Source organism: Monodon monoceros, unplaced genomic scaffold (genome assembly GCF_005190385.1).
Source record: "Monodon monoceros isolate NGI ecotype Baffin Bay Population unplaced genomic scaffold, NGI_Narwhal_1 Super_Scaffold_17, whole genome shotgun sequence".
In the NCBI taxonomy this organism is placed as follows: Eukaryota; Metazoa; Chordata; class Mammalia; order Artiodactyla; family Monodontidae; genus Monodon; species Monodon monoceros.
This window is the reverse complement of record NW_021703773.1, coordinates 28,311,129-28,326,846: the sequence shown is the minus strand read 5'-3', so window position 1 is coordinate 28,326,846 and position 15,718 is coordinate 28,311,129. Positions and strand designations below refer to the sequence as shown.

General features: G+C 43.5%; 1 protein-coding gene across 1 annotated transcript in view; it reads right to left on the bottom strand.

Moving 5' to 3' along the window:
• Window positions 1-15,718, bottom strand: part of MCPH1 (microcephalin 1) — a 230,244-nt gene that overhangs the window by 183,966 nt on the left and 30,560 nt on the right. Inside the window, 2 exon segments of the mRNA XM_029226314.1 lie at window positions 11,884-13,053; window positions 14,524-14,613. Of these exon segments, the coding sequence (XP_029082147.1) occupies window positions 11,884-13,053; window positions 14,524-14,613 (1,260 nt within the window).

Here is a 15,718-nt window from a genome sequence, read left to right as displayed (position 1 = left end):
CTGAATGCTGGCAGAAGACCTCAGACTTCCCAAAAGCCATGTGGCTGACAGGGTCTTCATGCTCCAGCGGGGTGTCAGGCCTGAGCCTCTGAGGTGGGAGAGCCGAGTTCAGAGCATAGGTCCACCAAAGACCTCCCAGCCCCACATAATATCAATCAGCGAGAGCTCGCCCAGAAATCTCCATCTCAACGCTAAGACCCAGCTCCACTCAACGACCAGCAACCCCCAGTGCTAGACACCCTATGCCAAACAACTAGCAAGCCAGGAACACAACCCCATCCATTAGCAGACAGGCTGTGTAAAATCAAAATAAGTTCCAAGACACCCCAAAACACGCCACCAGACGCAGTCCTGCCCACTAGAAAGACAAGATCCAGCCTCATCCACCAGAACACAGGCACTAGTCCCCTCCACCAGGAAGTCTACACAACCCACTGAACCAACCTTACCCACTGGGGAAAGACACCAAAAAGAACAAGAACTACGAACCTGCAGCCTGTGAAAAGGAGACCCCAAACACAGTAAGGTAAGCAAAATGAGAAGACAGAGAAACACACAACAGATGAAGGAGCAAGGTAAAAACGCACCAGACCAAACAAATGAAGAGGAAAACAGGCAGTCTACCTGAAAAAGAATTCGGAGTAATAATAGTAAAGATGATCTAAAATCTTGGAAATAAAATTGAGAAAATACAGGAAACTTTTAACAAGGACCTAGAAGAACTACAGAAGATCCCACATGCCGTGGAGCGGCTGGGCCCGTGAGCCATGGCCGCTGAGCCTGCGCGTCCAGAGCCTGTGCTCCGCAACGGGAGAGGCCACAACAGTGAGAGGCCTGCGTACCGCCAAAAAAAAGTGGAAATAACTACCACAGAGCAGAATAAAGAAAAAAGAATGAAAGGAATTGAGGACAGTCTCAGAGACCTCTGGGACTACATTAAATGCACCAACATTAGAATTATAGGGGTCTCACAAGAAGAAGAGGAAAAAAAGGGACTGAGAAAATATTTGGAGAGATTATAGTTGAAAACTTCCCTAAAATGGGAAAGGAAATAGTCAAGTCCAGGAAGCACAGAGAGTCCCATACAGGATAAATGCAAGGAGAAACACTCTGAGACACATATTAATCAAACTATCAAAAATTAAATACAAAGAAAATATATTAAAAGCAGTAAGGGAAAAACAACAAATAACACACAAGGGAATCCCCATAAGGTTAACAGCTGATCTTTCAGCAGAAACTCTGCAAGCCAGAAGGGACTGGCAGGACATAGTGAAAGTGATGAAGGAGAAAAACCTGCAACCAAGATTACTCTACCCAGCAAGGATCTCATTCAGATTTGATGGAGAAATTAAAACCTTTACAGACAAGCAAAAGCTGAGAGAGTTCAGCAGCACCAAACCAGCTCTACAACAACTACTAAAGGAACTTCTCTAGGCAAGAAACACAAGAGAAGGAAAAGACCTACAATAACGAACCCAAAACAATTAAGAAAATGGGAATAGGAACATACATATCGATAATTACCTTAAATGTAAATGGACTAAAGGCTCCCACCAAAAGACACAGATTGGCTGAATGGATACAAAAACAAGACCCATATATTTGCTGTCTACAAGAGACCCACTTCAGACCTAGGGACACATACAGACTGAAAGTAAGGGGATGGAAAAAGATATTTCATGCAAATGGAAACCAAAAGAAAGCTGGAGTAGCAATTCTCATGTCAGACAAAATAGACTTTAAAATAAAGACTATTACAAAGAGACAAAGAAGGACACTACATAATGATCAAGGGATCAATCCAAGAAGAAGATATAACAATTGTAAATATTTATGCACCCAACATAGGAGCACCTCAATACATAAGGCAAACACTAACAGCCATAAAAGGGGAAATCGACAGTAACACAATCATAGTAGGGGACTTTAACACCCCACTTTCACCCATGGACAGATCATCCAAAATGAAAATGAATAAGGAAACACAAGCTTTAAATGATACATTAAACAAGATGGACTTAATTGATATTTATAGGACATGCCATCCAAAAACAACAGAATACACATTTTTCTCTAGTGCTCATGGAACATTCTCTAGGATACATCATATCTTGGGTCACAAATCAAGCCTTGGTAAATTTAAGAAAACTGAAATTGTATCAAGTATCTTTTCCGACCACAACGCTATGAGACTAGATATCAATTACAGGAAAAGATCTGTAAAAAATACAAACACATGGAGGCTAAACAATACACTACTTAATAACGAAGTGATCACTGAAGAAATCAAAGAGGAAATCAAAAAATACCCAGAAACAAATGACAATGGAGACACGACGGCCCAAAACCTATGGGATGCAGCAAAAGCAGTTCTAAGAGGAAAGTTTATAGCAATACAATCCTACCTTAAGAAACAGGAAACATCTCAAATAAACAACCTAACCTTGCACCTAAAGCAATTAGAGAAAGAAGAACAAAAACACCCCAAAGTTAGCAGAAGGAAAGAAATCATAAAGATCAGATCAGAAATAAATGAAAAAGAAATGAAGGAAACGATAGCAAAGATCAATAAAACTAAAAGCTGGTTCTTTGAGAAGATAAACAAAACTGATAAACCATTAGCCAGACTCATCAAGAAAAAAAGGGAGAAGACTCAAATCAATAGAATTAGAAATGAAAAAGGAGAGGTAACAACTGACACTGCAGAAATACAAAGGATCATGAGAGATTACTACAAGCTACTCTATGCCAATAAAATGGACAACCTGGAAGAAATGCACAAATTCTTAGAAAGGCACAACCTGCAAAGACTGAATCAGGAAGAAATAGAAAATATGAACAGACCAATCACAAGCACTGAAATTGAAACTGTGATTAAAAATCTTCCAACAAACAAAAGCCCAGGACCAGACTGCTTCACAGGCGAATTCTATCAAACATTTAGAGAAGAGCTAACACCTATCCTTCTCAAACTCTTCCAAAATATAGCAGAGGGAGGAACACTCCCAAACTCATTCTACGAGGCCACCATCACCCTGATACCAAAACCAGACAAGGATGTCACAAACAAAGAAAACTACAGGCCAATATCACTGATGAACATAGATGCAAAAATCCTCAACAAAATACTAGCAAACAGAATCCAGCAGCACATTAAACGGATCATACACCATGATCAAGTGGGGTTTATTCCAGGAATGCAAGGATTCTTCAACATACCCAAATCAATCAACGTGATACATCATATTAACAAACTGAAGGAGAAAAACCATACGATCATCTCAATAGATGCAGAGAAAGCTTTCGACAAAATTCAACACCCATTTATGATAAAAACCCTGCAGAAAGTAGGCATAGAGGGAACTTTCCTCAACATAACAAAGGCCATATATGACAAACCCACAGCCAACATCGTCCTCAATGGTGAAAAACCGAAAGCATTTCCACTAAGATCAGGAACAAGACAAGGTTGCCCACTCTCACCACTCTTATTCAACATAGTTTTGGAAGTTCTACCCACAGCAATCAGAGAAGAAAAGGAAATAAAAGGAATCCAAATCGGAAAAGAAGAAGTAAAGCTGTCACTATTTGCAGATGACATGATACTATACATAGAGAATCCTGAAGATGCTACCAGAAAACTACTAGTGCTAATCAATCAATTTGGTAAAGTAGCAGGATAGAAAATTAATGCACAGAAACCTCTTACATTCCTATACACTAATGATGAAAAATCTGAAAGAGAAATTAAGGAAACACTCCCATTTACCACTGCAACAAAAAGAAAAACACACCTAGGAATAAACCTACCTAAGGAGACAAAAGACCTGTATGCAGAAAACTAGAAGACACTGATGAAAGAAACTGAAGATGATACCAACAGATGGAGAGATATACCATGTTCTTGGATTGGAAGAATCAACATTGTGAAAATGACTATATTCAGTGCCATCCCTATCAAACTACCAATAGCATTTTTCACAGAACTAGAACAAAAAAGTTCACAATTTGTATGGAGACACAAAAGACCCCAAATAGCCAAAGCAATCCTAGAAAGAAAAACAGAGCTGTAGGAATCAGGCTCCCGGACTTCAGACTATACTACAAAGCTACAGTAATCAAGACAGTGTGGTATTGGCACAAAAACAGAAATATAGATCAATGGAACAGGATAAAAAGCCCAGAGATAAACCCACACACATATGGTCAACTTATTTTTGATAAAGGAGGCAAGAATATACAATGGAGATAAGACAGCCTCTTCAATAAGTGGTGCTGGGAAAACTGGACAGCTACATGTCAAAGAATGAAATTAGAACACTCCCTAACACCATACACAAAAATAAAATCAAAAGAGATTAAAGACCTAAATGTAAGGCCAGACACTATAAAACTCTTAGAGGAAAATATAGGCAGAACACTCTATGACATACACCACAACAAGATCTTTCTTACCCACTTCCTAGAGAAACGGAAATAAAAACAAAAATAAACAGATGGGACCTAATGAAACTTAAAACCTTTTGCACAGCAAAGGAACCCATAAATAAGATGAAAAGACAACCCTCAGAATGGGAGAAAATACTTGCAAACGAAGCAACGGACAAGGGATTAATCTCCAAAATATACATGCAGCTCATTCAGCTCAATATCAGAAAAACATACAACCCAAACGGGCAGAAGACCTAAATAGACATTTCTCCAAAGAAGATAAACAGATTGCCAACAAACACATGAAAGGATGCTCAACATCACTGATCACTAGAGAAATGCAAATCAAAACTACAATGAGGTATCACCTCACACCAGTCAGAATGGCCATCATCACAAAATTCGCAAACAGTAAATGCCGGAGAGGGTGTGAAGAAAAGGGAACCCTCTTGCATTGCTGGTGGGAATGTAAATTGATACCGGCCACTATGGAGAACAGTATGGAGGTTACTCAAAAAACAAAAAATAGAACTACCATATGACCCTGCAATCCCACTGCTGGGCATATACCCCGAGAAAACCATAATTCAAAAAGAAGCATGTACCACAATGTTCATTGCAGCTCTATTTACAATAGCCAGGACATGGAAGCAACCTAAGTGTCCATCAACAGATGAATGGATAAAGAAGATGTGGCACATATATACAATGGAATATTACTCAGCCATAAAAGGAAACGAAATTGAGTTATTTGTAGTGAGGTGGATGGACCTAGAGTCTGTCATACAGAGTGAAGTACGTCTGAAAGAGAAAAACAAATACCGGATGCTAACACATATATATGGAATCTAAAAAAGAAAAAGTGGTCCCGACGAACCTAGAGACAGCACAGGAATAAAGACGCAAACGTAGAGGATGAACCTGAGGCACGGGGAAGGGGAAGCTGGGACGAAGTGAGAGAGTGGCATGGACTTATATACACTACCAAATGTAAAATAGCTAGCTAGTGGGAAGCAGCCGCACAGCACAGGGAGATCAGCTTGGTCCTTTGTGACCACCTAGAGGGGTGGGATACGGAGGGTGGGAGGGAGACGCAAGAGGGAGGAGATATGGGGATACATGTTTATGTACAGCTGATTTACTATGTTGTACAGCAGAAACTAACACACCATTGTAAAGCAATTATACTCCAATGAAGATGTTACAAATAAAAAAGAAAAGAAACTTGGTCCATGTTTTGTCCAGGGCAGAGAAATACAAAATAAACTTATTCCCAACAATCTATCCTCCTGCACAGCCTACTTTCCTACTTCCAAGACACAGAATTAAGACTAGTAATACTGTTACTAATAATATATTAAAGCAATTAATATTTACAGGTACAAGCCACTCTAAGATCAACTATATCAAAGAAAAAAAGGCTTCTGAAGGCTGATTTTTAAGAATCTATAATTTTAACAATAAAGGCATATACTAATCAATAGAAAATGTTAACGCGGTCCCAGTGGGAAATTTCTTCTGAGCTCCTAAAATCTGAATAATGAATTATTTAAGAACAATGTAGAACGCAGAATATTAAAACTGTGGAAAGAGCCTTAAAAGACACCCAAGAAAAATCCTTTCCATATATACTTTTGGGATTTGGATACGTGCCAGTTCACAAGTTCTATACAAGCAATACTCAGGTGACAAGAGAATACACACACACACACATTCATCTGCTAAAATATCAAGTTCACTTTGTTAACCAAGAAAACAAAAATAAAATCTAATGATGATCTTCAAAAGATGATGTGGAATCTTTTCCTTTATAATCATTGTAGAGATAATTAAAATCTGGATTTTAAATACGTATATCAGTTTTAATACCATATAACCTCTCCCATTGGGGGTCATCTCTCCATCTTTTGAATTGCCTGATCCTCGTATATGGATTAACTTGACTCCGTCTTCCCTGCATGTCTAAGCTCCTGAAGGGAAAGGGACAGAGCTTTACATCATTAACTCCCCTTGTGCTTATGTGCTGGACATAGGTGATTAGCGAATAAATGAATAAATATACAAATAAACAAATCAAGCAGTCAAATTATCAGTGGGTTCTAATATCCTCCTTGTAGCCACATAGGTTGAGTAACTTACGTCAAGCTGTTAGGATTTCTTACCTCCAGTGAGTGGTCTGGCAGGTTCTGGAGAAGAGGGCGTGGAGAAACACTCTTCTGAATATATTTGTATTTTACTTGAATTATCCAGAAGTACAATAATTAATCTTCAATTTTAAATACTTAAGGGATACATGTACACGTATGCCTACCTACTTGGTACAATAGTAAATCATACTTTCTCTTAAATGAAGAAATATTCAGAATATACAAAATGTTCTACACTGAATAAGAATATGTAAGTGCCTATAATTTGCTGGGCTTTGTTTTCGTAAAACATGTATGAAATAGTTTTAATTAATTCAACTGAAAATGGTATATCTGCTGATGACTTCAGTGAGATGTATCAATTACATCAAAATAAGATTATCACTTTCTCAAAAGGCTGCAAAACAAATCTGAAATTATAAAAGCAATTCCCTGCCTGGGGTTACAAATGAAGAAATATACAAAATACCTTCTACAGACAATTACTATAGCATTTTTGCCTGTAATTCTCCACCAATTAAAGTGATGATCCAGATAAACCCGCTACTGAAGCATGTCAATCACTTCTCCAAGCAGACACTACTATTCATGTCACCTTGTCCTTCAAAGCCAAGACCAAGCCTCATAATCCTTCCCAACTCAGAGACACAGGCAGTGACCACCAACAAACCCACCAAAGCCAGCACAGACCCCTCCTGCCATTTCTGTCCCAAGGATTAGTGCACCAAGACAGAGCAACACAGTGTCGTGAAGGCTGTAGGTTAGCACATTTCATCACAGACTGCGTGACATGAAGTACGTGAGCTACTGCTTCCCTATCAAGACACCCCCGCCAGTAGTGGTGAGCTCACAGAAACATCACACTTTAGAGACAACTCCTATAAACCCTCCCGCCCAATACTAGATGCTTTGTTAACCGGCAAAATGGATGAAAGAAATGAGTGGTAACTGGTGATATCGTCCGCTTGTTAATCAGAGTAATGGATGCCAGGAATGTTTCTCAGTTAAATTCATGGATTGGCTAAAATATCACAGGGCCCTCCTACCCACGCATGAGTAGGCCATGTGCCATAGCTGGTACCCAGGGGTCATATCCAAGACTTGGTCCCTAAATGGTCCTATAAGAAACTGCAGGGCTGCGGGTTATCTAGTGGCCTGATGCTGCCCAGTTTCCAGAAATGAGCCCCGAGAATCCCGTCTGCCTCTACTAAACCCTTCAGATCAGGTACAGACAGTTAACTTAAAGGACAAGACCTGGGACTTCAGCTTACAGGTCTGATCTGTGGATGGTTCCCCATCTGCATGCCAATCATGTTTTATAATATCTGCGTGTCTGGAGACTTGCTTTCAGTAAGAGCTGGTAGACAGAGCTTGCACAAGAGGGCAAACTAGCCTTCATCAACCTCTACTGGCGACTATGATTCATCAAAAAGAACCTTATGACTGGACATGGCCAAACTGTTTAGATAAAGCACGTGTCTGTGCCGACATGCAATCCCATCATCCACAGCAAAGCCTCCCTCAGACCAAGGACCACAGTGAGGGCGTGGGTGTGGAAAGGATTTCCTTCTGCTCCTGCCGGTGGCCACGTGGCACCCGTGGGACCACTCCAGCCACCTTTGTTACTGAGAAACGAGCATCGGCCAAGCTGTGCGCTAATTCAGGATGATGAATCGGCTTTACCTAGTTGACAGTGAAAACCGACCTCAGGTGGGCATCCGAAGAGCTGTGGTCAGCAATGCCACAGGGGGTGGAAAGCCATTTCCACACGTAAGTGACATCTAGCAGCTTTTACATACTTCCTGTCCTGCGGTGCTAGAAGTTAAAACAAGAAGATCCCCGTTGTCGTGCTAATTTGATGTGGATGTATCTCCCACGAGCAAGCTCCAGTTCCAGCAACGTTTTGCAGACCTTGAGGCAAGAGCAAAGGGGATTTACTCAAACCCCACACGACTGCACAGCGGAGGAGCTTCACCTGCTCCGGGAGGACCTGCTACAGGGCACATGCAGCGGACACTAATAAAAGCCTGTAGATCTTTCCTAGGCAACATGTGCTCGATGAAAACCGCCTGCTTTGGGAGTGGTAGGCTATCTGTGTGAAACGGCATTTTCAAAGGTGAAATACATAAAATCTTATTACACGTCAGCCTTAATAAACATTAGCGATCAATTTTGATGAGATCACTCAATCTGAACCCCAATTAAGTTATTCCTCCCCCAAAGTAGAATTCTACTCTCATTAGACTTGTATTACAAAAAACTTGTATTACAAAAAAGTTATACTCAACTTTCAGTTTAGCCGATAAAAATTTTGTAAAAATGTCTTTTTCTCATTGTATAACTACCTATGTACCTTGATTTTGCCTCCTGGTCCACAAAGTCTAAAATATTTACTATCTGACTCATTACAGAAAAATTTCATTGACTCCTGAAACATATTTTAAAATGAGGTAGACCTATTGCTCTGTTGATACTGATATAGAAACGACGTATTTTTCAAAAAAACAGATTTTAAGGCAATAGGATAATGTAATCCTACGTATGCGATAAAATCCCCCTAAACATCTTCTTGCACTTGTGTGTTTGTACACACACACACGCACTCATACAATGTCTGGAAGGAAACACAACTGCTGGCTGACTGCCTCTAGCAGACACTCCCAGGGTTACATCCAAAACAAAAATCACAACTGGTTACTCCCTGCTTGAAACCCGCCCGTGGCTCATCACACTTGAAAACAAAACAAAGCCACCCCAGGCTTGTCGGGGCCTCTCTGACTGTACTTCCTGCCCGTCTCCCTCAGCCCAGAGAGCTGTCGCTATGGTGGCTTCCTTGCGGCGCCTGTGGGCATTTTCTACCTCAGGACATTTGCACTTGCTGCTTCCTCAGGCTGAAACATGATCCCCAGCCACAAGGTACCTCTTCTCCCATGCCCAGGCCTGTGAGCCAAGGTCACCTCCTCCGAGAGACCTTTCCCTAACCTAACCAGCGCCCTTGTCTCACGCGGCGCACTACCTGGCATGATGCTGACGTACACCTGCTGTCCCCTCCTCCTCACTAGGATGTAACCTCTGGGGGGCGGGGGCGCTGCCTCCTTCTCTGCCGTCTCCCTGGGAACTAGAAGGGAACCCGGGACACGACAGGTGCACAAAACCCCTGTTAAACGAACTAACAAAAAGGGGTAGATGAGGAGAGTAGGACAGGATGATTTTACCCTTTTTAGCAGTTTCTCTTACACTGAGCATGTATTTGTGTATTTTTATGAAACTAGAGAATGAAAAGCTTAGAAAGAATACAATTATTGGTTAATATGATTTCAAAGGTTATTGTTTTTCTAAAAATCAGAAGTTTCTCCCTCCGTTCTTGTTCTGTTAACGTGTATCACTGAGTGTCTTTGTAACCTCTTCTCACAACCTTTGCTGCACACTATCTATCTTAGACACTGACAAGGGTGATGAGTAAAAGTGAACGGAAACAGGAATTGAAAAAAGACTTTTATTGCAACATAAAAGATTTGCAGAGGTACAACTTGGAGTACAGAGTGGGTTTCACCGCTTCGCAATTTCAGCATCTACGAAGGTCTAAGGTAGCCCGCAGGCCATGTGCTTTTACCTGGGGTGGGGGTGGGGCTCCCAGAGAGAGGTGGGATGCCAGGTGGACTGACTGTGGACCACCTAAGACATCGGTGGGTCTTTATTTTACCACCATAAAACAAAGACCTAGGTTTAGGCTAAACAATAGGTAAGTCTTTTCCTGTCCTAAATTCAATGATTTTCTCTCTCTTGGGATGACGTAAAACAAGACCAATCTACATGTCCTTACGTTAGGGAACACAGAATATCTGATTCCGTCTCTGAGATTCAGTTACGCCAGGGCCCTGCCTACAGCCCGTGATCCCTCACCACACGTGCCCCAGACCCCTCGGGGCCCTGGACGTGGCGGTGAGCCCCAGAGCAGGACCATCACACTGTGCACAGCTCTGGGGCTGCAGAGTGCTCACACCACCTGGAAGCAGATTTTTTTTTTTTTTACTTGACTTATATTTGCATGTCATTAAGCATTATTCAAAAGCTGAAAGAATACACAAGATGAAAACTGAGAACGAGAATGTAAGCTTCAAGAACGGGATATTCTTAGCTACCAAAATAATTCCGTACACTCACTGTTTTATATTAATTTTAGGCTTGACATGATTTTAAAATAAATATTTTGAAAACACATACTAACCCTAATGGAACGTAAAATATAGTTTTATGTCAAATTTTATATATTTTATAAATATATAATAAAGTTTTATATATATCAGAAAGCTCAGACATAAAAAGAAGGTTAATGATATACAAATTAAATTCTTTTACTGAGATGATTTTGGGGAGTTCATACCCAAGGAAAAGATATGCAATACATCCGTGATTATATTTCAATCCATATAACTTCTCCAACTTGGAAAGGGTGGTTAAAATGATTCAAGGAGTAGAGAAATAATGAAGAATAAACTTGGCCTTATCGAAATTTTAACCCAATCTTTAGGTGAAGGTGGTTTAAGTTCAAGATTTCTTCACTTTTGATTGCTGAAACCTGTCTGTGCTTATCAGCAGAAAGTGCAAAATTGTTGCTACTTTTGCTATGACATAGTTCATTACTATGGTTACAACTAAATTACAGATAGGAATATATCTATTTAAATGACGTGCTTAAAGCAAATAAACAGAAATCTAATAAGGCCTGTTACAATGAACTATTTACTTAAACAAAATACTTAAAAAATTTCTTCATAGCTAAATTGCCCAGTTTCTTCAAAAATAAATATTAACTTGTTTCCAGATTTATTTATCTTTTCTTAACAGAATGAATGGCTTACACGCCTCAATTTCCCTTCTAAAATAAACGGCCTCACCATTACAAACTGAGAGTTTTAAAAGACCTCCACTCACGTGTCTCTTTGCACAGTGATGCTGCAGTGACAGGCTGCACTGAAACAAGGAAAAGCGCTCACTCTAGTCCACTGCTCACACAACACATCCAGACATCACCTTTTCTTTTCACCTATAAGACTTAGAGAAATGTATTCCTAATAACAGGTTTGACCAAGGAACCTAGAAATTCCATGGGGCAGTAAACTGTCTATTCCTCAAGAAGTTAAAGAATTTATCACTGTAAATATCAAACATACATTCTTTAAAGTTTAATAAAAGGGAAAAAAGGAAATTTTGATTATGAAAAGGTTGTGATAAACGTGGAAGATGGACGCACTACTACATATTCTTACAGTGGAGAGACCGGTAAAGGAGGTTCACATACTTTCACTACATCCTCAGGGTAACTCTTCCATTGCCTCCGCAGACTCTTCCACATCCCAGTCGCCTACAAAGTTTAGCTTATCGTCACTTTGTGCTTCACCTTCAGGGGAATTCACCATTTTAGAAGGAGTATCTTCTTTCTGTGTGCTTTTTATGTCAATCCGTCCTTTCACTTCTTTATTGCTTCCTTTTAAAGAAGTAAAATCACCTCGAAGTCCCTTCTGAGGAGTGAGTCCGTTGAGGGTATGGGGAGAGTCACTCCCGCCCGGGCGGGTGTCTTCCCCTCCCCGAGCCTCGGCCCAGGGACAGTCCCCTGGGGTTCCTTCAGCAGCAGGCGTTTCCTTAGAAGTCACGCTGCTCAAGCCCGGATCAGCTCCGTAGTTTGCAGGCTTCTGGAGACGGAAGCCAGCCTTCACCGTTGAGTCGGTACCACCGGCTGACCTGGGGCTTCTGCCGATGCAGGAGAAGTCAGCCCTTTCCAGGAGGCTGGTCCTCTCTCTCCTGGAAAGGCTCCTCATGCAGTGGAGCAGGGCAGGGCCGGCGGGCGGCTGCATCCCGGGAAGGAGGCTCTCTGAGTCCCTCTCCTTGAGGTTATCGGGAGAAAAGTAATCATCGTATGAGGACTCCCCGCGGCCCAGAGTCTCCACGGCAGAGCTGCTCGCGCACTTCGGGCTGTTCTCCAGCTGTAGCCGGGGCGCGGGGGGCCACCTGAGGGACCGCCTCTTGCTCAGTCTCTCCTCCGGGGGTGGACTGGAGTTCGCCGACACCCTTCTTCTCGTGGCTGAGGGGCTCTGGGGACATGAAGGGCCCCCGGCGGGCTCCTTTGTTACAGATGGCGTAGGAGACAGGCCCCTCTTCTCATCAAACACCCCCTCAGCCGGCTCCCGCGCTGGCTTCACGTCGGGGGTGATGACTTGGCCCGCAGCAACCCCCTGCCGGTGGGTGTCTCCCTTGGAAAGACTGCCGGGGGACTGGTGAAGGGTTAACTGACCAAGGGAGCCGGGAGATGCTGGCGGACGGACACTTCTCGTTTTCAACACAGCTGAGGAAGCACACGCAGCGCTTTTACTTTCATCAAGGAATCCTCCCAATTTCCTCTGCTGAGTCCCACATCCAGAGCTCCCACAAAGATCATCAAAAGACAAGTGTAGAACACCAGCAAAGGAGTCCTCTGGAAAACATTAATAGAGAACCAACTTTTTAATGGCTCACATTATCACAAGACTAATTCTCAGTCCGCCCATGACGTGATAACGCGACCCTCCCTCAGCACGGCTCCTGCTTCAGAAGGGCGCCACCCACACCCGCTTCTCACGACAGGTGAGGACACCCTCCTGGCCAGCGTTTCTAACCAGGGGACCCGGGCTTCCCCGTGCGCGTGGAACAAGGTGGGGTCGGAGAGGGAGTGCTGCTCTGCATGTTCACACGCCCGGGCGCCTCGCTCCACGAACAGCGTCCGCACCCCGTCACTGAGGCCTCGAGGAGGCCAGGAGTCCGAGAATGAAGGACCACTGCGTTCAGGCTCTAGTCAACCACCATGAACTCGGCTGCCCAGACTCCCTGCTGCCTGCCAAAGGCCTCACTCTGTATTCATATTCCAGGAGCCGCCTGGCACATCTCAGGGCTCTGGCTCTCCACGCACCTTCCTACACGTTTCTTGAGGGTAACGCGAAGCTCTGCCCAGCTCCCAAAAGCTGCCTTTACACTCCCCCTGCTCCACGCTCTAACCTGGATAAACACTACCCTTCCTTCGAAACCCACCTCGGACGTCAGACCTCTGCAAATCCTCCCAGACTTCACCAGCTCTGCTCTCGCACGTCCTCCTCTGCTACACAGAATTCCTTTAAGAGCATGTGTATCACCGCCCTGTGCTTATACTCCTATCTGCCCCCCTCCCTAGCCTAGAGGCCCCCAGCACAGACACTGCTTTCTGGAATCTGGAGCCGCTGGCCCAGCACTGGCTCCTCTGATAGGGGCTCGGCGCTTGCTGAACAGATGGAGGACCCCCAGTTTATAGGATCTCCACACCAGAGGCAACAGAGATGTCTTAACTTACTGACTGACACCACTAAGGCTCTACTTTTAAAGAGGGAGGAGAGGGGCAGCCCCCAGGGAGCAGAGAGGAGCCCAGCGGGCGGGTGGTGCTGCGTGTCTCTAAGTCAGCAGCTGGAAACATAGGACGTGTTTAATTTTAGCAGCTGAATAAGCTTAGCTCACTTTTCAAAAGGCTGGCAAGCAGCATGACACAGCATAAGAGAGTAAACTCTGAGGTCAGACTGCCTACTTCGAAGCCCGGCTCAGCCGCTCACAAATGGTGTGACCTCTTACGAGCTGTCTGACTTCTCGCTGGCCGGGCTTTCTCACCGGCAGGAGGGGGACAACGACGGGGCCTGCGTCACGGGGCTAACGGGACAATCAGACGAGATACAGACACACGAGCAGCGCCCACAGCACAGCCAACGATGAAACTGAGCTAGTTACTGTTGTCACTTGTTTCCAACTTATAGGCAACACATGCATCAAGTATGAAATAAAAAGATGGCGATTACTTAAGATACGTGGGCAAATAATTTCAATACACACCAAAGAGATTAAAGAATAAACCATGCACAAAATGAAGCTTTTGTGAAAATAATTTTACCTGAACACAAAGAATCATGTGAAAGGTTCAAAGATGCTTCACACAGAGAGTTAACGGTGTTATCGTCAGACTTTTCAACGATCTGGGAAGCTGAAAACATAATCAAAACTCCTCATTAAATAACAACTCTGATCTCTGGTAGTAGATGAAGCCAATACTAGGTGCACTCATTCCACTCTTGTGGCACTGACACACCCACCCACCCCCACACACACGACTTATTCCTAATACGTGCTATTCTAGAGTTCTTACTCAAATCCATTACAGACGATGAGAATCATTAAAATATAATTTACACAAATCATATCATAAAAAAGGCACAGAATCCTAGGATAATAAAAGTTGGAAGGGCTCTTGGAAAGTCGGTCGGCCTAGACCTAAGCAGAAGCTCGATACGGGTAGAGAACCTTTCAGTCAGTCTCACTTCTCAACGATCAAGGCTTTTCCCATGATGACCACAGACAGCTGCCTCTATGACCAGAGCGGTGGTTCTCCACCAGGGGTGGCCTGGCCCCTGCAGATGCTGCTGGACGTCGCGGGTGGGGCTGCGGTGGACAGTGAGCCATGCTGCCGGCATCTAGTGGGCAGGGGCCAGGGATGCTGTGGATCACTCTGCCAGGCACAGGATGGCCCCAGCAACAAAGAACCACGCAGTCCCAAGTGTCCGGAGGGCGGGGGCTTCACAGAAAAACATCCAGGAGATCAGCGATTCAACAGCTAAGGCCACAGGCATCACCTTCAAAGGCTGTGCATGCAACAGAGCACAGACAAGAGAGAGATCTCGGTCTCACGGTCAGAGATTTTTTTTTTAATTAATAATTAATTAATTTATTTATTTAGTTTGGGCTCATTGGGTCTTTGTTGCTGCGCACGGGCTTTCTCTAGTTGCAGCCAGCAGGGGCTACTCTTCGTTGCAGTGTGCGGGCTTCTCATTGCGGTGGCTTCTCTTGTTGTGAAGCACAGGCTCTAGGCGCACGGGCTTCAGTAGTTATGGCACGTGGGCTCAGTAGTTGTGGCTTGCGGGCTCTAGGGCACAGGCTCAGTAGTTGTGGCACATGGGCTTAGTTGCTCCGCGGCATGTGGGATCTTCCCAGACCAGGGTTCGAACCCGTGTCCCCTGCGTTGGCAGGAGGATTCTTAATCACTGCACCACCAGGGAAGTCCCCAGAGATTTTTTTTTTTTTTTTTTTTTTTT